Source organism: Schistocerca serialis, chromosome 1 (assembly GCF_023864345.2).
Source record: "Schistocerca serialis cubense isolate TAMUIC-IGC-003099 chromosome 1, iqSchSeri2.2, whole genome shotgun sequence".
NCBI lineage: Eukaryota > Metazoa > Arthropoda > Insecta > Orthoptera > Acrididae > Schistocerca > Schistocerca serialis.
This window is the reverse complement of record NC_064638.1, coordinates 668880215-668906866: the sequence shown is the minus strand read 5'-3', so window position 1 is coordinate 668906866 and position 26652 is coordinate 668880215. Positions and strand designations below refer to the sequence as shown.

Below are 26652 nucleotides of genomic sequence, written 5' to 3'. Positions count from 1 at the left end.
GAGTTAAGGAACAGGAGACGGTAATTTGGATGCCCAGGCAAGCTACAAACATGTGCAGCATAAGCGGCCAGTAGACGTAGGTGCTGGATCCGCAATGGAGGGACACCAGCCTCAACAAGTATGCTTTTTACAGGGCTTGTGTGGAAAGCTCCAGCTGTGGGTCGAATCCTGTAGTGAAGAATAGGATCAAACAGCCGCAATGTGGAAGGCGATGCCGAACCATAAGCCAGGCTCCCGTAATCGAGATGGGACTGAATCGACGCCTGATACAGTCGTAGAAGGGTAGAGCGATCGGCACCCCAGCAGGTGTGACTCAAGCAATGAAGATCGTTAACATAGTGCCAGCACGTTTGTTTAAGCTGCCGAATATGAGGGAGCCAGATCACACAATGTACATACAGGAAAAATTACATGAAACCTCACAGGTTATTGAACACGTTGACTGTGCACAATAAATTTTGTTATTCAACCATGATCTGGCTGGCCAACTGAATATGACATGTGCTTTTTCACATTAGTTGCACTCAGTGACTTGCTTACTGCTCCTAAGACTTCCTCAGAAATATCTTTTGTTGTGAGTGTGCTCCATGGATGTTCAGACTGCAAATCCTAAGATTCTGGGTTCAATCCTAGCTGGGTCTAGAAGACTGTAATTTATAATTTGAGCTACATTTCTGGTAATGTTCAGTACATCTGAAAAATAACAAGTTTCATGTTCATTCAGATTTCAAACTGATGCTATGCGATTGCTATAAGAGTACTGTGTGTGTTTCCCATTGGTTAGCAAGGCTAGCTGGTGAGTATGACATTCTGGAACTTTTGGTACATTACAATGAAATGAGTATCCTTAGCTGCCTACAGGCATTGATATAAGTCAACGGGGACAGTTGAAAATGTGTGCCCCGACCGGGACTCAAAACCGGGATCTCCTGCTTACATGGCAGACACACTATCCATCTGAGCCACCGAGGACACAGAGGATAATGCGACTGCAGGGACTTGTCTCTGGCATGCCTCCATGTAAGGAGGAGATCCCGGGTTCGAATTCTAGTTGGGGCACACATTTTCAACTGTCTCCGTTGACTTATATCAATGCCTGTATGCAGCTAAGTGTATTCATTTCATTGTAATTTCATTCTAACGAGCTGCATAGTCACTGATCGTATCTGTTCTCTCGGACACGTCCTAAAGAAGAGATACCATCTTCAAATATATATTTTGGTACATTATGTGCCTTTTCAACAGCAAGAGCATTGTTGAGTCGCACTGGTATTGTACCAGTATATAACAAGTGATAATGCAAGTACGTAGGGGGCTGGAAGTGTTGGGCAAATCATAAAGATAAGGACTGGTTGCAGTAAAAGCTGAAGACAGTGTTGACAGGAAGTATTGTATCAAGAAGTCAAGTGGTTGTTAATTAATGAGTTTATCACCCAGAGCAACTGTCAGTTTTTCTAGTGTGAGCAGAGCTACTGGAGTTACTAATTTGAGCTTATGTGAATCAACAATCAAGAGGAGACTGCAGTAACAGTTCATAGTAGTATTGATGAAAGTATTAAGATCATAGCATGTGCATAGCAAAAGTGTGGATTTGGAAAGCATTGTTTGGAACCAATAAACTAAGTTTACATACATCATGTTGTCCTTTAAAGCAAGTTGATGGCTATTAAGCACCGACACATCAAAAATAGGAAGACAGTTTATTACTGTCTCATACATGATGTGTTGGAAGTCATCCCCTTAAATAATCCAATTACCAAACGAACTACTAACCCACCCTCTGGGAGCCCCCTATTAACTAGCTGATGGGTCTGGACAGGTTCATAGCTAAAGGACTGCATTTTTCACAGCGAACTTCTGGTGATTGCTTCACTTAAAATACACAAAACAAAGAGTAGTTGTACCATCTATTACTATTCATCTTATCACCATTTTTTCCTCCCACTACCACTAAACTTCTGTTTCTCAGTTTTCCCTAATCCCCAAAAAGTCTCCATGAACAAATTTAGAAGGCTTTAATTTTTTAAATTCTTTAATCTCTTCTTTTAGTCTTTGCAGCAACAAATGTTGCAAATTTTTTACCGCCTTTCATGGATGTATTTTTTGCAGCAACTCAAGACAGTCAGTTTTATTTTGTATCTTATTAGAATTGTGATCCATTGACTGCTTTTTTTACATGATTTTGTTTTTGTGACTTAGAACCAAAAACTATGGTGGTATGAATACCTTCCATGGCTCTCTTGTGAGCTGTTATTTTGGTGGTAAGTGTGTTTTCCACTGTATAAACGAAGCAGTTTTTTCCAACTTCACAAATGACAACAGTAATGATCTCATTATAAACAGAAACTGATTGTTATGGAAGTTTTTGTACACATGATCAAATGTACTGCCACAAGAAGTCAGGCACATGCAAATACAGTAAGGCATATTCGCAAAAACTTTGTGAAACCACTAAATTGGTGATAAGTACACTTCCCATTGTCTACTAAAGGTACACTAATTTTGTGGTAAGTATACTTCTCAAGCCCCATTGAGAAGCTACTTTGGTGGTAAGGATACTGCGGGAGAATCTTTCAAACAATGTTATTTGGTAGTATGTGTACTTCCCAAAGCCCTAAGAGCTATATTTCACAACAAACAGAAGCTACAGCTGGTGCAGCAGACTACAACTAGATGCCAGGAGCACACACGATCAGTAAAAAGTATTCCCATAAACACAGTAAAGAAACACAGTTACTGATAAGTATATCCCCCAATGTATGTGAAGGGTTCTAAATTTTTTTGATAATGACTTTTTGATTTTTCTTCCACATACTCATAAACTATGTCATTGGCTTAAACACAATGCAAATCTAAACTTTCTTTAAACAGTATTTAGAAACTATCTCATTAGTTGCCTATGCACAGAGCAGAGAAGTACATGGATAATTGAGAAGTTCCAACAGTTTTAAAAGAAGACAGTTAGATCTTTAATGTCATACCGTGGATTGTAGAATGTTCAGTTGCAATCTGAGTTCATCCATTCTTGCTTCTGAAGTAGCAAGCTGCAAACGAAGTGTATGCTCTATTGTAGATGCAGTACTGTTCTCCTCTGACGTTGAAGGAGATTGGTCCTGTTGACAGTCAGTGACAAATTAACCAAATGCTCCACTTCCCTCTTCTCTTCCAACATGAAAAATTCTACTACGAAATGACAGCAATAAGAGGTCTAAGAGGCAGTGAGCAATGTCATACTCAATACATGTGACAAAATTAACAAAATCTGCTGACTGCTTGAAAATTTTTAATCAAGTTTTAATCAAATAATAATAATAATAATAATAATAATAATAATAATAATAATAATAATAATTTCAGCCTGTTAAGTGAAATGTAAGAAAGTAATATTAAATTAAAATTTGATACAACAGTAAGTTCATTAACTTTTTGCTAACACTTATCTTTCAACAACATGAAGAAAATACCAAAAGGGGTTCAAACGATCCCATCACTAACAGTACATCTAATGAAATATAAATTAAAGAATAATTTATCTAGTAGTACTATAAATGAACATACACACTCAAATTAACAAGAATTGCAGTAACAATGCATATTCGACAAGGAACTGCCGGGCATGTAATACAGGATGATTAGAAACATGATGTGAATTATACTCCGACATATGTGCAAACAAAGACCAAGAAAGGAACATGTGATTTCAATAAACTTTTCTTTACAGATTAAGTAAATTAACAACACACAAATGATAAAGATTGCCAGTAATTCCATATGGTGTGCAGCCCTCACATTCACCTATCAAGCAATCAGAGCTTCTAAATAACAGAGCACGAAACCAGAGTGAATCTGTGTATGTTCCCGTGAATCTTCAACACTGCTTGAAAGCCAGTCCCTAAAGCATCAACACTGGTTGTTGGAGGACTGATGACCCAGATACAAAACATGTTTGAGTGCTTCTACTGACTGGTCTCAATTTTGGTAGTTTTAATGTTGTGTCTATGTTTAATTCCTCAGCTGCAGAACATTTTTGACAAAGTAGTCATTATTCAGTTTATCTTCAATACATAAGTGTCAAGAGTTTAGCCAATGACACCTCAAAAAATCACATATGGTGTCTGTCCACTATCTCTCAAACAATGCAAGTTGCCAGACTGCAGCCATGTCAGTAGCAGCTAAAAAGCAAGTGATCATCAGCATAGGACAACCTGAAAATAGAAAGTCTTGCACTCAATGTATCAGTGACATTATTCCTGCACTCACAGCAGTCTGTGACATTTGTAGTTTGTAGAGACGAGGTGATGCAATGGCCTTTGTGCCGCCAGTCCAGACCATTGCAGTCTATGTCAAAACAGACAGATCCATACCTGTTGCAGTGCTTTAGAGTTAAGCCAACCGTGGACAAAGCTGAGGAGTCCATTGCAGACATATGAACAAAACAGCAATGTGATCCAGTACCCCCTGGTTGCTATGTCTTACCTACTCTCTACTGTTTCCGAACATGCACCACTGTTATAGTGGTGTACTCAAGATAAAGCGGTGTCATGGCATAAAAAATTCAGCACCCAAGAGACTGATCATACCTACTCTCATATGTTCACATGCTAGTACTCTTTGATGTTATTGCGGTACACTGACACAAAATTTCGAGTTTCCACTACATTTCACAGTTCTTTACTGACCAAGCTTAGCACGGTCATGAGATTTTGGGTCACACAAGAAAGGGCACTGCTGGACCCACATGTATGCCACTTCTCTCCACTCGTAAGCACTTTTTGCTAGTATGCTGTTCTACACATCTTCTCAGTTGTAATTCATTTGGGTCATTCTTTCATGGTGTTGCAATTTTCACGAAATGTAGTGCTTTTTGTAACTCAAGTCAGTAGGTGTAAACTGTTCTCCTGGGATTGTTGGGCACCACCAGAGGTAAAGGACATCATAAGAAGAAACGATATACTTCAAATAAAGATGAATGAATGCCTTTAATGCAGAAAGACTACTTTTACTGTTGTAATGCTACCCATACAAGGTATAACTTAATCATTAACTTAATAATTATTTTCAGAATAACAGTCTAAAAAGTGCTAAGACATTCAATAGACTGTGCTAACCACTGAATTTTTTTCTTTTCAAATGAGACATTTTAAATTGAACATTGGATAGAGTCCCACAATACATTACAACAGCAACTGGTAATCATCATCATCATCGTCGTCATCAAGCCAATAGCATACACCAAAATGGAAACAGCAAAATCAATGACATCACATTCAATATCACCTGTAGAGTGGTTGCCATTTAGTTCCAAGTCAAGAGGTGCTTTGGGAACTCAAATGGGAATCCCTGAAGGGAAAGCGACCTCCTTTTTGAGGAACACTACAGAGAACTGGCATTTTAAGCTGACTGCAGAATGATTCTATTGCCACCAACTTACAATTCACACAAAGGACCACATAGATAAGATACGAGAACTTAGGGCTCATATGGAGGCACACAGACAATCGTTTTTTTCCTCATTCTATTTGCAACTGGAACAGGAAGAAAACAGCTAGTAATGGTACAAGGTACCCTCCACCATGCACCATATGGTGGCTTGCTGAGTATGGACATAGATGCAGATGTAGAAGAAATCTTGCTCTAACATATTCTAACAGTGCTGCAAAGCTGACAATTATTATGGCCACAACAGTTCTTTCCAGATTCTCATTTACATTCACTATTATGATGTTCAATGTCTTTCCATTTTCTTGATAAATGACAACAAATTTATCAGAATTAACAAATCCATGACTCTTGGACTTTATCATGTATTTTCAAGATGACACACTGAAAATCTGTGTAGCCTGTCTTTGTTTCAAGAAAACGTGACATTCTGCAACAGTGTTTTCTGTTAAATACAGTTACTTTTCCTTCATTTCACACGAAATCATTTGGACAAAAGCAAGTAGAAATCTGACAATCCAACCATGACTCAAAATGTGATAGAGTGCTTTCACAAGGAAAACACCATTTTTGGAAGCTGAAATCCAGCAGCCAAATCAGCATTTACAGACTCAATACTGGATTTTTTTTTTGTATCACAAAGTGAAACAATGTGTTTTTTAAAACTCATGAAAATATATAAAATTCACTATGTACTACTCAGTTACACAGTGTAAAGAAAACATTATGGCAGAGATTAGTTTCTGAATTCTAAGATTCTGCTTCCATATCTTTATTATTTACCTTTGAAGAACAATGAAATGTTACTATCCTGTTAAGATTTTTTCCATTTGATTCTCTGGCTTCATCTTGGTTGGAAGTGTATTGTAAATGCTACTGATGCAACATATTTTTGAATAATTACCAAGTCATTTGAATAAAAAGCATTTTAATATCTTTGACCTGCATTTTGACAGTTGCCATCACAAAAAAATCCCTCCCTTACAGACTAGCCTCCCATGGATAACTTATTTGCATGACGAGAACCCCACTGCCCAGTAGCTGAAGGCCTCACAAAAGTCTTTGCAGACAGACAATATCCCCAAACCTCATCCACAAACAGATTTCCCATTCCATATCCTCACACACACCCATATCCTCCCACCACTCCCAAGAATCAGCTACAAATGAGGGCCCCTCATCACCAAGTATCACCCTGAACTGGAATAACTGAACAATATCGTTCGCCATGGCTTCGATTATCTCTTATATTGCCCTGAAATGAGGAATATCCTACCCTAGATCCTTCCTACCCCGCCTAAACAAGTGTCACATCAACACCCAAGCTACGCAACATCCTAGTCCGTCTTTATACCACTCCCACTCCTAACCCCACCATCTACTCCAGTTCTGTCATATGCTTATCCTACCCTATCAGATGCCAGGCCACCTGTGAAAGCAGCCATGTCATAAACCAACTCTGCTGCAAACACTGCACAGCCTTTTATGTTGGTATGACTGGTAACCAGCTGTCCACCAGGATGAATGGTCACCACCAAACTGCTGTCAAGAACAAAGTTGACCACCCAGTTGCACAACATGCAAATGAGTGCAATATGCTCAATTTCAGTGGCTGTTTCACCACCAGAGCCATCTGGATTGTTCCATCCATCACCAACATCTCTGAACTACACAGATGGGAGTTATCTTTACAACATATCCACCACTCCCAAACTTGTCCTGAGCTCAATCCCAGGCAACCCACTGTCTCCGCACCCTTCAGCCAATAGGTTTCCCCTTCCTCTGCACTGTTAGCCTTCCCCCATTCCCAAGTAGCCTTTAGTGCTTGTGTGTGTGTGTGTGTGTGTGTGTGTGTGTGTGTGTGTGTGTGTGTGTGTGTGTGTATCAAAGGATAACTCTGAAAACTAGCATTTTTTTTCTTTCTTTAGTGGGTGCCTATCGACAATTCAATGCTTCTGCTTTTCAATGAGTGGTCTCCTTTAATCCTAAATAAAGTATTTATATTTTACAGGAACTTTCCTACAACATTCACATCTTTAAAAGTCATATGATGTAATTTTCAGTAACTTGAAGATCTGTTTCACAATGAGAAGTGGTATTGGGAAATCTCTTAGTGATAAACCAGATGAGAGAACCCATGTAAATATAGTGACAGCTGCAAGAAGATATTTAAGAATACAATAAGCTAACAGTCAAGGAATAAGATGAAGCCAGAGTAGGAAAATAAGAATGTATCAGAGTAAAGTTACTGAAGAAAAATGGATGATTTGCACTAGTTAAGCAAGCAGAAAAATAGAAATTTGAGAGGAAACATGGGCAGAATGTTGAGTCATTAGTAATTAGTCTTCATATGAAAAGGCCAAATTTGCATTAAAATTTCAAAAAGTGGACCCAATTCACGATTTAAAATGAAATGAAATATACCTATGACACGGTTGGATGAAGGAAGCAGCATAGAGAATGGCGTATGCAGTTAATCCATTGGAGAAAGGCACGTTTATAAATACAAGATCAAAGGCTGGGAGTAAAACATTTGAAGAATTTATGCAGAAGTATTGAATATTCACTGCTCTAGTGACATACAAGTCAAGGTAGTGAAAACATTTATGAATAGCGTGAATTCTAACCAGACAATCAGCTGAGCATACCATGGTCATATGGTTCTCAATGTCAGTACCAAATTACTGTAAATAACCGAAACAACAAGTGCAGACATCATACTGGAACAGGAGCTAATCACCTAATGACAGCAATTAGCTGATTAGCTCCTGTTCCGGGATTATGTCTGCACTTGTTGTTTTGCTTATTTATACTAATATTGTACAGATACTGTAAACCACACGGCCATGGCATTTTGATGTATGCATCTTATTGCAGTTCACTCGCAAATAATGTGACAGGGAGCACTAAGTGCCAAAAATAAGTGAAATAATTAAAGTTCTTTTATGTAACTGGATGCTTATTATTTCGTTACATAGTGAAGAAGCAAGAATTCAATGGTGATAAGAAGAGAGCAGATTTTGAAATACTGAATGACAATTTGATAACATTAATATCGCCAACAAAACTACACGAGTAATTACAGAATACTCTGAAAATGAAAAGAGAAAATAGGTGGACTAAATAGGTTTGGGATTACTTGGGAAGAAAAACACAAATGAAAGTAATGAGAAAGAAGAAAGTCAGCAATGATAAATTAGTGTACGAGGTATTCTGAATGTTAAAAGATGTGTCCTAAATGCAGCAGTACCAAACGAAAACAGTATAGTGAAATTAGGAAGTTCATGAAATTACTTGACGTACATACAAACACCTAAAAGGAAATTATTACTCTTACCTATTTCATTTTAGTCTTTAATTCGTGAAGAACGAAACATTACAGATTATCAACCTGGTGGGAATGAATTAATGCCAGTAACCTCTGAAACTGGAATAATTAAGTGACTAAAATTTACAAGCTGATGGAGAGTGTAGATTATGCATATTTTAGAGCAGCTTGCATGCAATTTTTTTGTATTTTCACTGCGGCATAAAGGCTTATTTCACTAGTGAAAATTTGAAATATTGGGTTAATGTGACCAATTACACCTGTATTATTAGTTGAATGAAATGTTTACCTTAGAAATTTCTGACACAGGTGAATCAACATTGTCAGAACTGCTTTTCTCTTCTTGCCTCTTCTCCTGTGGTTTCTGCAAAACAAAAATTATTCCTTCAGTGCTATTGTTCTCACAATGACTTGCTGCAACATACATGCCGCAACACCAAAAAAGTTGTAATTAATAAATGCTATCTCACAAAATATGGTTGATGTTTACCTTACAGCACATACAATAACTCATGTTTGATCACAGATGGTGAGAAGAACATATAATTTCAAAGTGAATATGCTCTCTCTGAGCAAAGCTACTGCATGTATTGTAACAAGATTTAAAGTGCTAACAGGGAAATAATGTACATCAACAACTGTGGACACTACTCGCATATCTTTGGGCGCTTTATTTCATATCAACAGCAAGATGAAAAAGGGGGGGGGGGGGGGGGGAGAGAGAGAGAGAGAGAGAGAGAGAGAGAGAGAGAGAGGAGTGACGGGACGGCCAGTAGGGGGGGGGGGGGGCAGGCGGCGGCGCCAGCGAGGGGGAGAGTGCCAGCGGTGTGGCAGAGGGAGCAATGGGACAGAGTCTCACAGTGCAAGGAGGGAAGGACTGAATTTGTTGACGGGGGCAAGAATTGGGTAAGATAGGGTAGAGAATTTGGTAAAGCACAGAGAACAACAACCTTGTACAGGGAAACAGGGGGAGAAATATGATGCTCTTCGAGATTCTCTTTTTTAACAAACCTTTTCCATAAACAACATTCGTTCAAATTCATTCCTGAACTATATATTAAAAGTTTTCTAGTCCACCTCACTCATTTTTCCAATCTTTGCGGAATCAATCAATGAGTCAATCTCTGTGTGTGTGTGTGTGTGTGTGTGTGTGTGTGTGTGTGTGCGTGTGCGTGTGCGTGAGAAAGAGAGAAAGAAAGAGAGAGAGAGAGAGAGAGAGAGAGAGAGAGAGAGATGAGCAGTTAATTTTTTTAATATGCCTAGCTATCACTAAATGTCTTACAGAAGGAGTTAATTCCACACCACACTTTATTAGTATCATACACTAAGTGGTACATCTGCCTAATATGCTGCAGGGCCACTGCAAGCAATCAGAAGTGCTGAAATGTGGTTTGGCAATGACTCAACTAATGTCTGAAGCAGTGCTGGTGGGAAATGACACCATGAATCCAGCAGGGCTGTCCATAAATCCACAAGAGTACGAGAGAGCAGAGATCTCTTCTGAACACCGCATTGCAATGCATCCCAGATATGCTCAATAATGCTCATGTCTAGGGAGTCTGGTGGCCAGTGGAAATGTGTAAACTCAGAAGAGTGTTCCTAAAGCCATTCTGTAACAATTCTGGATGCATGGGGTGTTGCACTGCCCTGCTGGACTTGTGTAAGTACGTCAGAATGCAGAATGGACATGAATGGATGCAGGTGATCAGACAGATACTTATGTACTTGTTTCCTGTCAGAGACATATCTAAACGTATCAGCGGTCCCATAATACTCCAACTGCACATGCCCTACATCATTACAGGGCCTCCATCAGCTTGAAAAGTCCCCTGTGGACATGCAGGGTCCACGGATTCATGAGTTTGCCTCCATTCCAGTACACATCCATCCAACCGATGCAATTTGAAACGTGACTCGTCCGACCAGGCAACATGTTTCTAGTCATCAACAGTCGAGTTACGGTGAAGATGAGCCGAGGAAAGGCGTAAAGCTTTGTGTCAGGCAGTCATCAAGGGTACACGAGTGGGTCTTCAGCTCTAAAATCCCATATCAATGATGTTTTGTTGAATGGTTCTCATGCTGACACTTGCTGATGGTCCAGCACTGAAATCTGCAGCAATTTGCGGAAGGGTTGTACTTCTGTCACGCTGAACGATTCTCTTCAGTCATCATTGGTCCCGTTCTTGCATGATCTTTTTCCAGCCACAGCGATGTTGGAGATTTGATGTTTTACCGGATTCCTGATATTCATGGTACACTCGTGAAATTATCACACTACAAAATCTCCACTTCATTGCTACCTCGGAGATGCTGTGTCCCATCGCTCATACACCAACTATAACACCACATTCAAACTCACTTAAATCTTGATAACCTGCCATTGAAGCTGCAGTAACTGATCTAACAACTGCACCAGACACTTGCTGTCTATATAGAAGTTGCTGATCGCAGCACCATATTCTGCCTGTTTACTATCTCTGTATTTGAACACACATGCCTTCACCAGTTTTTTGGCACTTCAGTGTACAATTTCAGTATTCTATACACTTGAAGTCATATGCCAGAATGAAACTTAAACCTAGCTGCTTTCCAAATGCAGGCGATTTCAAGCACTCACAAACAGAAAGTCCGTCCCAAAATTGCAAGAGAAAAAGTAGACAAGCTACATTACAGTCAAGAGACAGGCAAAATTAGTTTTATTTTCATATATCTTGATGTTATTTTGTAAGGTTCATTTGTCAAATATGTTTTTTATTGAATCCATCTTCAAAAAGATTTAACTTTGAATTAAGGGGCAGTTTTATCTAGTATCATCACACTTCAACACTTTTGCACAACAAATCATATTAGAAACAACACATTTTCATGATACCTTTAAAGTAAACACTTTATAGTTGTCTTGTGGTCTTCAGTCCTGAGACTGGTTTGATGCAGCTCTCCATGTTACTCTATCCTGTGCAAGCTTCTTCATCTCCCAGTACCTACTGCAACCTACATCCTTCTGAATCTGCTTAGTGTATTCATCTCTTGGTCTCCCTCTACGATTTTTACCCTCCACGCTGCCCTCCAATGTTAAATTTGTGATCCCTTGATGCCTCAAAACATGTCCTACCAACCGATCCCTTCTTCTAGTCAAGCTGTGCCACAAACTTCTCTCCTCCCCAATACCTCCTCATTAGTTACGTGATCTACCCACCTTATCTTCAGCATTCTTCTGTAGCACCACATTTCGAAAGCTTCTATTCTCTTCTTGTCCAAACTAGTTATCGTCCATGTTTCACTTCCATACATGGCTACACTCCATACTAATACTTTCAGAAACGACTTCCTGACACTTAAATCTATACTCGATGTTAACAAATTTCTCTTCTTCAGAAACGCTTTCCTTGCCATTGCCAGTCTACATTTTATATCCTCTCTACTTCGACCATCATCAGTTATTTTACTCCCTAAATAGCAAAACTCCTTTAGTACTTTAAGTGTCTCATTTCCTAATCTAATTCCCTCAGCATCACCCGACTTAATTTGACTACATTCCATTATCCTCGTTTTGTTTTTGTTGATGTTCATCTTATATCCTCCTTTCAAGACACTGTCCATTTCATTCAACTGCTCTTCCAAGTCCTTTGCTGTCTCTGACAGAATTACAATGTCATCGGCGAACCTCAAAGTTTTTACTTCTTCTCCATGAATTTTAATACCTACTCCGAATTTTTCTTTTGTTTCCTTTATTGCTTGCTCAATATACAGATTGAATAACATCGGGGAGAGGCTACAACCCTGTCTCACTCCTTTCCCAACCACTGCTTCCCTTTCATGCCCCTCGACTCTTATAACTGCCATCTGGTTTCTGTACAAATTGTAAATAGCCTTTCGCTCCCTGTATTTTACCCCTGCCACTTTCAGAATTTGAAAGAGAGTATTCCAGTTAACATTGTCAAAAGCTTTCTCTAAGTCTACAAATGCTAGAAACGTAGGTTTGCCTTTTCTTAATCTTTCTTCCAAGATAAGTCGTAAGGTCAGTATTGCCTCACGTGTTCCAACATTTCTACGGAATCCAAACTGATCTTCCCCGAGGTCGGCTTCTACCAGTTTTTCCATTCGTCTGTAAAGAATTCGCGTTAGTATTTTGCAGCTGTGACTTATTAAACTGATAGTTTGGTAATTTTCACATCTGTCAACACCTGCTTTCTTTGGGATTGGAATTATTATATTCTTCTTGAAGTCTGATGGTATTTCGCCTGTCTCATACATCGTACTTTATAGTACATACGTATAAACATGAAAACCACATAATATGACACTTTGGCTTCGCAAACATGTAGACAAACCTGGTGCCTGCTTGGTTTGCTTCTGTCAGCGCAGGACATTTTATGACACACAGATGTCTCCAGTGGTACAACAGAACACCAAGAATATTTGTCTTGGTATTTACTCAATATTATTTTTACTGTTTTTCTGAAATGAAATATGTGGTGACAATCTGGTATGTAATGTCTTACTTGCTGTTGGAAGAGGGTATATGCCTTGTTGATTTACAAGTTTGTGAAGTTCATTCGTTATATTTGGTTATTTCCATATTTATACTTGTGTTCAACCAAAATATGTAGTTGACCCAATGCATTATATTAAAAATCTTTCCAGAATAAATCATTTTAGCTACAATTTGCTGTACAAAAGAATTGAGAAATGTGATACTGTCAGATAAAACTGCTACTAGATGCTATCACAGCTATCCCATCAGTACATTAAATAAGAAATGAATCAGTCATTTTATGGTTATACAGAAAACTTAGCCTAGAGATAAAGTCAAGACCCAATTTGAACATAAAATAAATGCCAGTGAACAATATTAGCAACCTACAGTCTTCAGATTTACAACATTTTTATATGGGGATGGGAGAAATGACAATTTTTGTGACTTTTGTAAAAACTGCCAATTTTGTTGTTTTTGTCGTGTTATCATTTAAGCAAAATTAACCTGTCCCTAGTTACTGGTTAAAAACTGAATGGTATGTCACACACAGGGATGTTCCATGTAATAGTTTTCCAGATGACAATCCATTATACTGATGGTTATTTTAAGCATTCCATTATTACTGTAGTTTAGTACAATACAAAACATAATAATTGAGATGAACACCAAGTCATGAGAAATGACACCTGCCCTAAGTATTCAAAAAATCAAAGTTAATTCTCAAAGACCATCATATTTTGGACTATGATCAAGATATTACTAACTCACCTGTGATTCATTCACGGACTGTGCTTGCTGAGGGAGCAATTTCAGTTGATCTGTTCCTACATAGTCTTCATCTGATGCAACACTATCATATAATGGTTCATCATCAGACACCTCAGAGCGATGTTTTGTTCCTGCAATAGCAGACAGAATTGGATGCCTGGATGATGACATTACTGATGATTTTGATGCTTCCATGGGATGCTGCCGGTGCTGATATTTGTTACCCCCTACAGCTTCTGCCAAAACAAGCATTTCAATAAAAATGAGAGAATTGAACTTCAAAAGTTTTGCAACTGAAATCAATATACTTAGAATGGATTCTCAGAGGTCCTGTCAATAACAAATTGCATACAGTCTATGTACTCTAAGCATACATAAAAAAGGAAAAAATTAACTTCTTAACATATTGATTTTTTTTCAAATTATGTTCTAAAAATAGTTTTTAAAATTTTAAGGACCACAAGTAGTAAAATCCCCAAGTATATTTGTGCACTGGACTTTGACTTATATCCTGAAAAGTAAAATAGTTTTTCATTTTTTACGAAGTCAGACCACATATTTCACAATTATTTCCTGTGAACAGAAATGTTGGAAGAGCTGCTGGTGAGCGGCTGTCAGTCAACTGACGAACTGCCACCAGTTTCAGACTCTAAACAAATAACATCACGTTTTTCTTCACTTTCTGAGTTGCTTATTTCAATGACAAACTCAGGATCACTATTATATCCATTGGGTTTTGGAAGCACTTCCTAAACAACAATACAAGTCAGAGGCTGAGAGCACATTTCATTGTTAAGTATTCACTGCTTCACACAGTCAAGATGATATGTAGTGACAAACAGCTCAACCAAAATACAACAATCAGGCTACAAATATAAAACTGGATGCTCTCTAGCAGTCTAACACTTAACCATCAGCACTTAAACAGATATATGGAAAGTGTTATTTTTTCGCATGTCTGTAGGATATTTAAATTTCTGTCAAAATAATAAAAACAAGGTAAATCTGGATTGCATGTTAAGGGGTTAATAAGGAATGTGTTCATATGTGTTATTTTAGTGCCATATAAATATATAAATATTGACCCCCCCATGAACCATGGACCTTGCCATTGGTGGGGACACTTGCGTCCCTCAGCAATACAGATAGCCGTACCGTAGGTGCAACCACAACGGAGGGGTATCTGTCGAGAGGCCAGACAAATGTGTGGTTCCTGAAGAGGGGTAGCAGCCTTTTCAGTAGTTGCAGGAGCAACAGTCAGGATGATTGACTGATCTGGCCTTGTAACACTAACCAAAACAGCCTTGCTGTGCTGGTACTGTGAACGGCTGAAAGCAAGGGGAAACTACAGCTGTATATTTTCCCCCGAGGGCATGCAGCTTTACTGTTTGGTTAAATGATGATGGCATCCTCTTGGGTAAAATATTCCGGAGGTAAAATAGTCCCTCATTTGGATCTCCGGGCGGGGACTACTCAGGAGGACGTTGTTATCAGGAGAAAGAAAACTGAAATTCCGGTAGGGGTCGGAGCGTGGAATGTCAGATCCTTTAATCGGGTACGTAGGATAGAAAATTTAAAAAGGCAAATGGATAGGTTAAAGATATAGTGGGAGTTAGTGAAGTTCGGTGGCACGAGAAACAAGAATCCTGGTCAGGTGAATACAGGGTTATAAATACAAAATCAAATAGGGATAATGCAGGAGTAGGTTTGATAATGAATAAAAAATAGGAATGCGGGTAAGCTACTACAAACAGCATAGTGAACGCATTATTATGGCCATGATAGATACGAAGCTAACACCTACCACAGTAGTACAAGTTTATATGCCAACTAGCTCTGCAGATGACTAAGAGATTGATGAAATGTATGATGAGATAAAAGAAATTATTCAGATAGTGAAGGGAGATGAAAATTTAATAGTCATGGGTGACTGGAATTCGATAGTAGTAAGAGGGAGAGAAGGAAACATGGTATGTGATAGGTGAATATGGACTGGGGGGAAAAAATGAAAGAGGAAGCCACCTGGTAGAATTTTGCACAGAGCATAACTTAATCATAGCTACCACTTGGTTCAAGAATCATGAAAGAAAGTTGTATACATGGATGAAGCCTGAAGATACTGGAAGGTTTCAGATAGATTATATAATGGTAAGACATTGTAAGACATTTCCAGGGGCACATGTGGATTCTGACCACAATCTATTGGCTATGAACTGTACATTAAAACTGAAGAAACTGCAAAAAGGTGGGTATTTAAGGAGATGGGTCCCAGATAAACTGACAGAACCAGAGGTTGTAGACAGTTTCAGGGTGAGCATTAGGGAACGACTGACAAGAATGGAGGGAAAGAAATACAGTAGAAGAAGAATGGGGAGCTTTGAGAGACGAAATAGTGAAAGCTGCAGAGGATCTAGTAGGTAAAAAGATGAGGGCTAATAGAAATCCTTGGGTAACAGAAGAGATATTGAATTTAATTGATGAAAGGAGAAAATACAAAAACGCAGTAAATGAAGCAGGCAAAAAGGAATACAAACGTCTCAAAATAGAGATCGACAGGAAGTCCAAAATAGCTAAGTAAGAATGGCTAGAGGACAAATGTAAGGATGTAGACGCGTATATCACTAGGGTTAAGATAGATACTGCCTACAGGAATATTAAAGAGACCTTTGGAGAAAAGAGAACCACTTGCATGAATATCAAGAACTCAGATGGAAACCCAGTTCTAAGCAAATGGGGCCAACATGTAAACTATATTAGTAGTAAGCTATCTAGAGTAATTTATTTATTAAGACAACTCAGAAAGTGTGTACCTGAAACATACCTCCCATCATCTTATTTTGAATTTTTCCAAAGTATAATATCCTATGGCATTATCTTGTGGGGTAACTGTAGTCATATACATGACATCCTATTATTGCAGAAGAAAGCCATTAGGGTAATTACAAATTCTTCACATAAGGCTCACTGCAAACCCTTATTTACAAAACAAAAAATAATGGCAGTAATAAACCTCTCTATATACAATGTCTTAACCTTTACGAAGAAGAACCTACAAGACGTGAAACGAAGAGAAAATGTACATTGTTACAACACAAGAAGCATGAAACACATATACACACCTTACCACAGATTATCAAAATCAATAACTAGCTATGAAGTCACAGGGCACAAACTATTTAATAAGCTGCCACATGCTATACAGGATCTTCTTGAACATACATTCAAAGAAAGACTGCATGAATGGTTTATTGCCCACTCGTTCTATGATACCAATGAATTCTTCAACTGTAAAATGCAGTAATCGAACAGATGACCCACTGTACATTTATTGTAATATAAGCTAAAATATTTCAGTAGTCAATACCTTATCGCACTGTATTATAAATTGTATCTTCAATTGACATTGTCAATTGCTGTAATGGCCTAAAGACAATAAAATCTTTATTACAGACAATAAAATCTTTATTATTATTATTATTATTATCAAAGAAGGGAAAGCAGAAAGGTGGAAGGAGTATATAGAGGGTCTACACAAGGACGAGGTTCTTGTGGACAATATTATGGAAATGGAAGAGGACGTAGGTGAAGATGAAATGGGAGATATGATACTGCGTGAAGAATTCGCTAGAGCACTGAAAGATCTAAGTCGAAACAAGGCTCCGGGAGTAGACAACATTCCATTAGAATTACTGATAGCCTTGGGAGAGCCAGCCCTGACAAAACTCTACCATCTATTGAGCAAGATGTATGAGACAGGCAAAATACCCTCAGACTTCAAGAAGAATATAATAATTCCAATCCCCAAGAAAGCAGGTGTTGACAGATGTGAAAATTACCGAACTATCAGTTTAATAAGCCATGACTGCAAAATACTAACATGAATTCTTTACAGACAAATGGAAAAACTGGTAGAAGCTGACCTTGGGGAAGATCAGTTTGGATTCCATAGAAATGTTGGGACACGTGACGCAATACTGACTCTATGACTTAACTTAGAAAATAGATTAAGGAAAGGCAAACCTACGTTTCTAGCATTTGTAGACTTAACTAACGCTTTTGACAATGTTGACTGGAATACTCTCTTTCAAATTCTGAAGGTGGCGGGGGTCAAATACAGGGAGCGAAACGCTATTTACAATTTGTACAGAAACCAGATGGCAGTTATAAGAGTCGAGGGGCATAAAAGGGAAGCAGTGGAGAGAAGTTTGTTAACATCGAGCACAGATTCAAGCGTCAGGAAGTTGTTTCTGAAAGAATTTGTATGGAGTGTAGGCATGTATGGAAGAGAAACATGGACGATAAATAGTTTAGACAAGAAGAGAATAGAAGCTTTCGAAATGTGATGCTACAGAAGAATGCTGAAGGTTAGATGGGTAGATCACACAACTAATGAGGAGGTATTGAATAGAATAGAGGAGTAGAGAAATTTGTGGCACAACTTGACTAGAAGAAGGGATCGGTTGGTAGGGCATGTTCTGAGGCATCAAGGGATCATCAATTTAGTACTGGAGGGCAGCGTGGAGAGTAAAAATTGTAGAGGGAGACCAAGATATGAAAAAACCAGGCAGATTCAGAAGGATGTAGGTTGCAGTAGGTACTGCGAGATGATGAATCTTTCACAGGATAGAGTAGCATGGAGAGCTGCATCAAACCAGTCTCTGGACTGAAGACAATAACAACATAAATACTGAAATGTCTGCCATTACCAACATAACAAAAATTATAGATATATACACTTTCAGGAACCCATTCTCATCTAAGCAAAAGTCGGGGCGTATGGATGTGTGTGTGTTGTGTCCTATGGCCTAAGCTACTATCTAAATGATCTTTTAAAGAAGCTATCTGTCTTCAGCAAATGATTTATCTTCCTCACATCCAAAACGTTTTTGCTGTTACATGCCCTACCCAAAGTGCAGGGGTTCAGTGCAACCTTAGCATTGTCTTGTATTTCTAACAACTTCAATTGAAACCCCTGTATCTTCCTTTTTCTAATCTGAACAGTTGTTTTTCACCTTTTGCCTGTAGATTCTTAGAATAATTTTGGCTAAGTACAGTATCAAATAGGTAACTATGTACTTAGTCTCTTTCAGATAACTTTTTCTTGTCATTCATAATGCTATTTCTCATTTTGTTATTACTGTTGCACAAATGCACTATTTTTTCCTTGACGATACCTAATTATTTGATGAATTCAAAACAGAGATTGTTTACTATTATTTATTTGTTTAAAAACAAACTTAATTTCTTAAATAAAAGAAGTATTCACTATGCCCCATCTCCCTTGGTGATCATTAACAGATTTCAGTCCAAGGTTTGCCGGATTCATAACAGAAAAGATTTTTTTGCTAATTTTAGAGGGTTGGTTGGTTGGTCAAGGGAGGGTGGGGGGCGACTACAACGACCAAACTGCTTGTTCATTGGTCCGTTGTTCCTGATAAACAATTCCACAACGGAAAGAATAAAAAAAAGGCACGTACAGCACAATACTGAAAGAAAGGAAAAACCACAAGAACGAAAGAGAGGCAACAAACACTACAAGGAACAAAAAGAGGACAAGAAAACAACAGAGAGACACAAGAAACAGTTAGAAGAGCTTAAAACAAGAAAGCAGATTACCGTGGCTGGCCGACCATATGAATGAAAAGGAGAAGCCAACCACTCTGCAATGCAGTAAAACCTCCAGCCTAAAAGCAGAAGGGAGAGAAAACAGAGGGACAAACAACAAGTGCTAAAACGTATATAGGATAACCCCCACACACGCATAAAACATAAAACTATTAGTTGATAAGGCGTTGTCTGCTAAAATTAGTCCGGTAAAGGAAGTTTACAGTGCAGGGCAGCCAAAGAAGAACAGCTTAGAAGTATGTGGGCCACTGCCAACTGCGAGCCGCACCAGCACTGAGGCGGTCTTCATAGTGCAAGAGGTAGCCGTAGGTCGCCGAAGTGCCAGAGGCCTGCATGGAGGACTTCCACACATTTGTAGTCTCCTTAATGGCACGCAGTTTGTTGTGTGTACTGAGACTATGGCATTCCCAAAGCCGAAAAACCTTTCGGCATAATAATAATAATAATAATAATAATAATAATAATCACAGGTCAGTTACTGGCATGCCCATCTCCATAAGTGGTTTCCGCGTAGCCTGGTTGGCCAGCCTGTTGGCAATTTCATTCCCGGGATTCCGACGTGATCTGGGGTTCAAACGAACACCACTGAACGACTTGTCCATTCCAGGACATAGATGGATTCCTCAATGGTCGCTACCAAAGGATGACAAGGGGAGCACTGGTCGATAGCTTGTAGGCTGCTCAAGGAATCGGCACGCAGAAGAAACGACTCTCCAGGGCATGAATGGATGTGTTCAAGAGCATGAGGTACAGCCACCAGCTCTGCAGTAAAAACACTGCAGCCATCGAGCAAGGAATGCTGTTCAATATGGCCTCTGTGAATTTACGCGAAGTCAAAGTGACCATCAACCAGCGAACCATCGGTGTAAACCACTTCAGAGCCCCTGAACCTGAACATGTCAAGAATCAAGAGAGAGTGGCAGCAGAGAGCCATGTGAGCAATTGAGTCCTTAGGGCCATGTGAAAGGTCCAAGTGAAGCTTCGGCAGAGGCTTACACCATGGAGGTGTACATGAATGGACCTCAAGTAGAGGTGGTAAAGGGAAGGACTCCAATTCAGACAGAAGCGACTGGATGCGAAACGCAATCATAAGCCCTGACCTGGGCCGCCAATTCGGGAGCTGAACCGGCATGGGTGGGAAAATGAGATGGTAATTCAGATGCTCAGGAGAACTACAAATGTGTGTAACGTAACTGGCAAGCAGTTGTGCACGCCTAACCTTCAATGGAGGGACTCCAGCCTCCACCGGGATGCTGGTCATCGGACTCATCCTAAAAGCTCTTGTTGCTAATCAAAAGCCACAGTGGCCACTGGGTTGAGTGAACGTAAGGCTGAGGCACTGCCAAACCATAAACCAGACTCTCATAGTCAAGGCGGGATTGAACAGGGGCCCTGTAGAACTGCAGCAGCTTTGAGTGATATGCACACCAGTTGGTGGTGTTCAGGCAGCGGAGGGCACTGAGGTGCTGCCAGCTGACAAAGGTGAGGAAGCCAAGTCAATCAAGCACCGGAAACCAGTCCTAAGAATCAATATGTCTCCACTACCATGAGTGAATCATCATTAAGGTAAAGTTCTGGGTCCAGATGAATGGTATGATGCCGACAGAAATGCGTGACACATAACTTTGCGGCTGAAAACTGGAAGCCATCAGCTAAAGCCCATGACTGCGCCTTGTGGATGGCTCCCTGCAGTACTGGAGCAGCAGTACGAAATGCAGAAGTCGACTGCATACAGAGAAGGTGAGACAGACGGCCCTATAGCTGCTGCTAGGCCGTTAACGGCCACTAAAAATAGATACACACTCAATACAGAGCTCTGTGGGACCCCATTCTCCTGGATATGGGGGGGAAACTATGGGAAGCACCAAATTGGACACAGAAAGAACAGAGTGGCAGGAAATTTTGGGTAAAAATCGGGAGCAGATCCTGGAGACCCCACTCATATAATGTGGCAAGGATATGATGTTGCCAGGTCGTGTCGTAAGCTTCTCGTAAATAAAAAAAACAAGACGGCAACCAGGTGTTGGTGTCTGGAAAAGGCTGTTCGGATGACGGACTCAAGGGACACAAGATTGTCAGTGGTAGAGAGACCCTGGTAGAAACCGCCCTGGCACAGAGCCAGTAGGCCACATGACTCCAGGACCTAACACAACCACTGACACATCATATGTTCCTGCAGCTTACAGAGAACGTTGGTGAGGCTGATGGTCCGATAGCTATCCACATCAAGTGGGTTTTTACTGGGTATGAGCATCGGAATGATGGTGCTCTCCCGCCATTGCAATGGAAAGACACCATTGCACCAGATCTGGTAGAAGATGACGAGGAGATGTCACTTGTAGTCGGACGAGAGATGTTTAATCATCTGACTGTGGATCCAATATGGCCAAGGAGTTGTGTCAGGGCAATGTGCAAGGGTGCTGAGCAGCTCCCCCTCCATAAATGGGGCATTATAGGGTTTACTGTGGCGTGTAGTGAACGAGAGGACTTTCCTTTTCATCCACCGTTTAAGGGTGCGAAAGACGGGGGGGAGGGGGGGGGGGTAACTGTCCAATGCCAAGGCTCGAGCATAGTGCTCGGCAATTGCGTTTACGTCGGTAGATAACACGCCACTGATGTTAAGGCCAGGGACACCTGTTGAGGTCTGGTTACCCAAAAACATGTCTGATCTTCATCTAGACTTGGTAAGGTGAGGTATGGCACCCAATGGTCGAGACACACCTCTCCCAACACTCTTGTTTCTGTCTTCTTATAAGCTGGTGAAAGTGGGCTTGGAGCCTTTTAAAAGCTATTAGGTGCTCCAGGGAAGGGTGCCGCTTATGTTGCTGTACAGCCCACCTGCGCTCTTTAATGGCTTCAGAATTTCTGGTGACCACCAAGCTACTGTCTTTCACTGGGGGTACCCTAAGGAACAACGAATTGTGTTTTCTGCTGCAGAAATGATCATTTCAGTGACCTGCTCAACCACTACACCGATGGCACCACGTGGGGGAGATTCAATGATGACAGCAGAGGTGAAGGCTTCCCAGTCTGCCTTGTAAGTGACTTGTAGGTGACTGTGGGCATGATGTTGGGGGAGTGACAGGAAGATGAGGAAGTGGTCACTACTACACAAGTCATCATGGGCTCTCCAGTGGACGGATGGAAGAAGTCCTGGGCCGCAAAGTGATAGATCAATGGCCGAATAAGTGCCAAAAGCCACACTGAAATATGTGGGAGCCCCAGTATTTAGGAGGCAGCAGTCAGCTGAGAAAGTAAATTTTCGATATCTCTACCTTGGCCAGTGAGCATGGTGCCACCCCACAAGGGGTTATTGGCATTGAAATCTCCCAAAAGTAATAAAGGTTTATGGAGTTTATGAATTAGTGCAACCAGGACGTTCAGGGGTACCACACTGTCTGGAGGAAGATATATGTTGCTGACAGTCATTTCTGGCATAGTCCTTATCATGACAGCCACAGCTTCAAGAAGAGTTTGAAGAGGCACAGGTTCGCTACATACTGAGTTCAGGACAAAGATGCAAACCCCACCTGACACACTATTATATTCACTAAGGTTCTTGTAATATCCTGTAAAGGGCAGGGGTCCGCATTGCTGGGAACCAGGTTTCCTGGAGGGCAATGCAGAAAGCAGGTGTACAGCTTTAACAGTTGCCGTAGCTCAGCCAGGTGGAAGAAAAAACAGGCGGAATTCCAGTCGAGGATGATGTTATCGTGTGTTAGGGAAGGCAAGAAACGTTCAATGAGGCAGTATACACCTCAGGGTAACCTGCTGCTATCGACTGAGTACCTATGCGATCAACATCCATTGTGTATGAGGGCCCAGTGAGGTCCAGGTCCTCAGCGGATGCCCAAATCTCCACCTTATCCTCTGACGCAGAGCTTTTAGGTAGCATTGGTGCCACCGCAATTTCCTTGGTCTTGGAGTCTCTCTCTCGCTACTCCTTGGGTTCTCTGGCTGGGAGGGCTTCACTGATTCAGTCTCCGGGACTGAGGAGGATCGTGAAGCCCTACGACCAACTGCTTTTGGGCACTGCAGCCACTGGCAGGTGTCATCTTTCCCACTAGTAGAAATCTGGGAAGGGAGGGAGCCAAGGGACCCCTTCCTAGCGAGAGGAGCCAAAAAAGATTTATGCTTCTACAGCTGAGAAGTGGAGACTGATGTCCCTGATGGCTGGGCAGTGCTCCTGAGGTAGGTGGTTTGGGAGCAACAGGGAGGGAAGTGCCCCACACCATCAAGGGGGCAGGTGTAGTCTTCCAGCTCTGAGAGCCGACTGGAATAGGCAGAATGAAACGTGCTGGAACCATTGTCATAGCAGCGGTGTATGTGGATTCGATATGCACAGGATATAGCCTCTCATATTTTCTCTTAGCCTCTGTATAGGTCAGTCGGACCAGGGTCTTGTATTCCATTATTTTCCTTTCTTTCTATAGAATCCTACAGTCCGGCGAGCAAGGGGAATGTTGCTCTCTGCAGTTGACACAGATGGAAGGCAGGCGACATGGAGTATTGGGATGTGAAGGACGTCCACAATCTCGACAGGTGACACTGGAAGTACAGCAGGAAGATATGTGGCCGAACTTTCAGCACTGAAAGCACTGCATTGGGGAAGGGATATATGGCTTCACATCACAGAGGTAAACCATCACCTTGACCTTTTCGGGTATGTGTCACCCTTGAAGGCCAAGATGAAGGCACCGGTGACAACCTGATTATCCCTCGGACCCTGATGGACGCGCTGGACGAAATAAACACCTCGTCGCGCTAAGTAGGTGCGCATCTTGTCATCAGACTATAAAAGAAGGTCCTTGTGGAACACAGAAGGGTCCAAAAAAATCTATCCACTGTTTAAAAGTCCAAAACTTGCTAACTAATTGATGGAGTTGTTTCACTTTTGGTGAAAGTGTAGCTTAAAGTCCAACTTAAAGATATCACTGTAGGTGTTCGAAATGGATTAACATCCACACACAAACTATGCCGCCGACTGCAGCACAAACTACTGACTGCAATGTGCTCAGTTTGATATTTGCACATGAATGTACAATGGATTCTTGAAGTTTATCCAATGTACATGGCTTTTGTTGATAAACGACGTCCTTTAGTGTTCCCCACAGGTGAAAGTCCAGAGGAGTTAGGTCTGGGGAATGTGGTGGATACTCCACAGCACCTCTACGGCCTATCCATCTTCGTGGTAGATTTTCATTGAGATTTTGGTAATGGGCTGGGGCATCATCTTGTTGAAAGTAAATTCTTCTGTCTCCGTACAGGTCTCAGATGGCAGGTACGAGGTGCATTCAAGTTCTAAGGCCTCCGATTTTTTTTCTCCGGACTGGAAAGAGAGAGAAACATGCACATTGTTTTAAAATGAGGTCGCGTTCATTGTCAATACGTCCCAGAGATGGCAGCACCGTACGGATGATGGAATTTTACCACCAGCGGCAAGAATGAGAACTGTTTTAAATACTTAAAATGGTGACTTTTCCTTACTTGAACAGTGTGCCATCATTCGTTTTCTGAATTTGCGTGGTGTGAAACCAATTGAAATTCATCGACAGTTGAAGGAGACATGTGGTGATGGAGTTATGGATGTGTCGAAAGTGTGTTCGTGGGTGCGACAGTTTAATGAAGGCAGAACATCGTGTGACAACAAACCGAAACAACCTTGGGCTCGCACAAGCCGATCTGACGACATGATCGAGAAAGTGGAGAGAATTGTTTTGGGGGATCGCCGAATTACTGTTGAACAGATCGCCTCCAGAGTTGGCATTTCTGTGGGTTCTGTGCACACAATCCTGCATGACGACCTGAAAATGCGAAAAGTGTCATCCAGGTGGGTGCCACGAATGCTGACAGACGACCACATGGCTGCCCGTGTGGCATGTTGCCAAGCAATGTTGACGCGCAACGACAGCATGAATGGGACTTTCTTTTCGTCGGTTGTGACTATGGATGAGACGTGGACGCCATTTTTCAATCCAGAAACAAAGCGCCAGTCAGCTCAATGGAAGCACACAGATTCACCGCCACCGCCAGTGCTGAAAAAATGATGGTGTCCATGTTCTGGGACAGCGAGGGCGTAATCCTTACCCATTGGGTTCCAAAGGGCACTATGGTAACAGGTGCATTGTACGAAAATGTTTTGAAGAACAAATTCCTTCCTGCACTGCAACAAAAACGTCCATGAAGGGCTGCGTGTGTGCTGTTTCACCAAGACAACGCACCCGCACATCGAGCTAACATTACGCAACAGTTTCTTCGTGATAACAACGTTGAAGTGATTCGTCATGCTCCCTACTCACCTGACCTGGCTCCTAGTGACTTTTGGCTTTTTCCAACAATGAAAGACACTCTCCGTGGCCGCACATTCACCAGCTGTGCTGCTATTGCCTCAGCGATTTTCCAGTGGTTACAACAGACTCCTAAAGAAGCCTTCGCCGCTGCCATGGAATCATGGCGTCAGCGTTGTGGTGGTGGTGGTGGTTAGTGTTTAACGTCCCGTCGACAACGAGGTCATTAGAGACGGAGCGCAAGCTCGGGCTAGGGAAGGATTGGGAAGGAAATCGGCCGTGCCCTTTCGAAGGAACCATCTCGGCATTCGCCTGAAACGATTTAGGAAAATCACGGAAAACCTAAATCAGGATGGCCGGAGACGGGATTGAACCGTCGTCCTCCCGAATGCGAGTCCAGTGTGCTAACCACTGCGCCACCTCGCTCGGTCAGCGTTGTGAATAATGTGTACGTCTGCAGGGCGATTACGTCGAGAAGTAATGCCAGTTTCATCGATTTCGGGTGAGTAGTTAATTAGAAAAAAATCGGAGGCCTTAGAACTTGAATGCACCTCGTAAAATGGATGTCTGACCTTCTGAAGGTACACCTCCCCGGTAACTGTGCCGTCAAAGAAGAACGGCCCAACCAAGCCCCGGTAAAACAACCCACACCACACATTTACTCCTGGCAAATTAACGGCTTTGTCTACATGGACATTTGGATTTTCGGCGGCCCAGTAGATGCAAAT

At 41.1% G+C, this 26652-nt stretch overlaps 1 protein-coding gene across 3 annotated transcripts in view; it reads right to left on the bottom strand.

Moving 5' to 3' along the window:
- LOC126479952 (ARF GTPase-activating protein GIT1) overlaps window positions 1–26652 on the bottom strand; it is a 223215-nt gene that overhangs the window by 56476 nt on the left and 140087 nt on the right. For 2 of the 3 annotated variants that reach the window (XM_050103828.1, XM_050103827.1), the window contains exons 8-10: window positions 14013–14248; window positions 9057–9131; window positions 2982–3113 (exon numbers count right to left, since the gene is read on the bottom strand). In XM_050103828.1, the coding sequence (XP_049959785.1) occupies window positions 2982–3113; window positions 9057–9131; window positions 14013–14248 (443 nt within the window). The remainder of the gene's footprint in view (window positions 1–2981; window positions 3114–9056; window positions 9132–14012; window positions 14249–26652) is intronic. The other variant, XM_050103830.1, reaches the window with a different exon arrangement.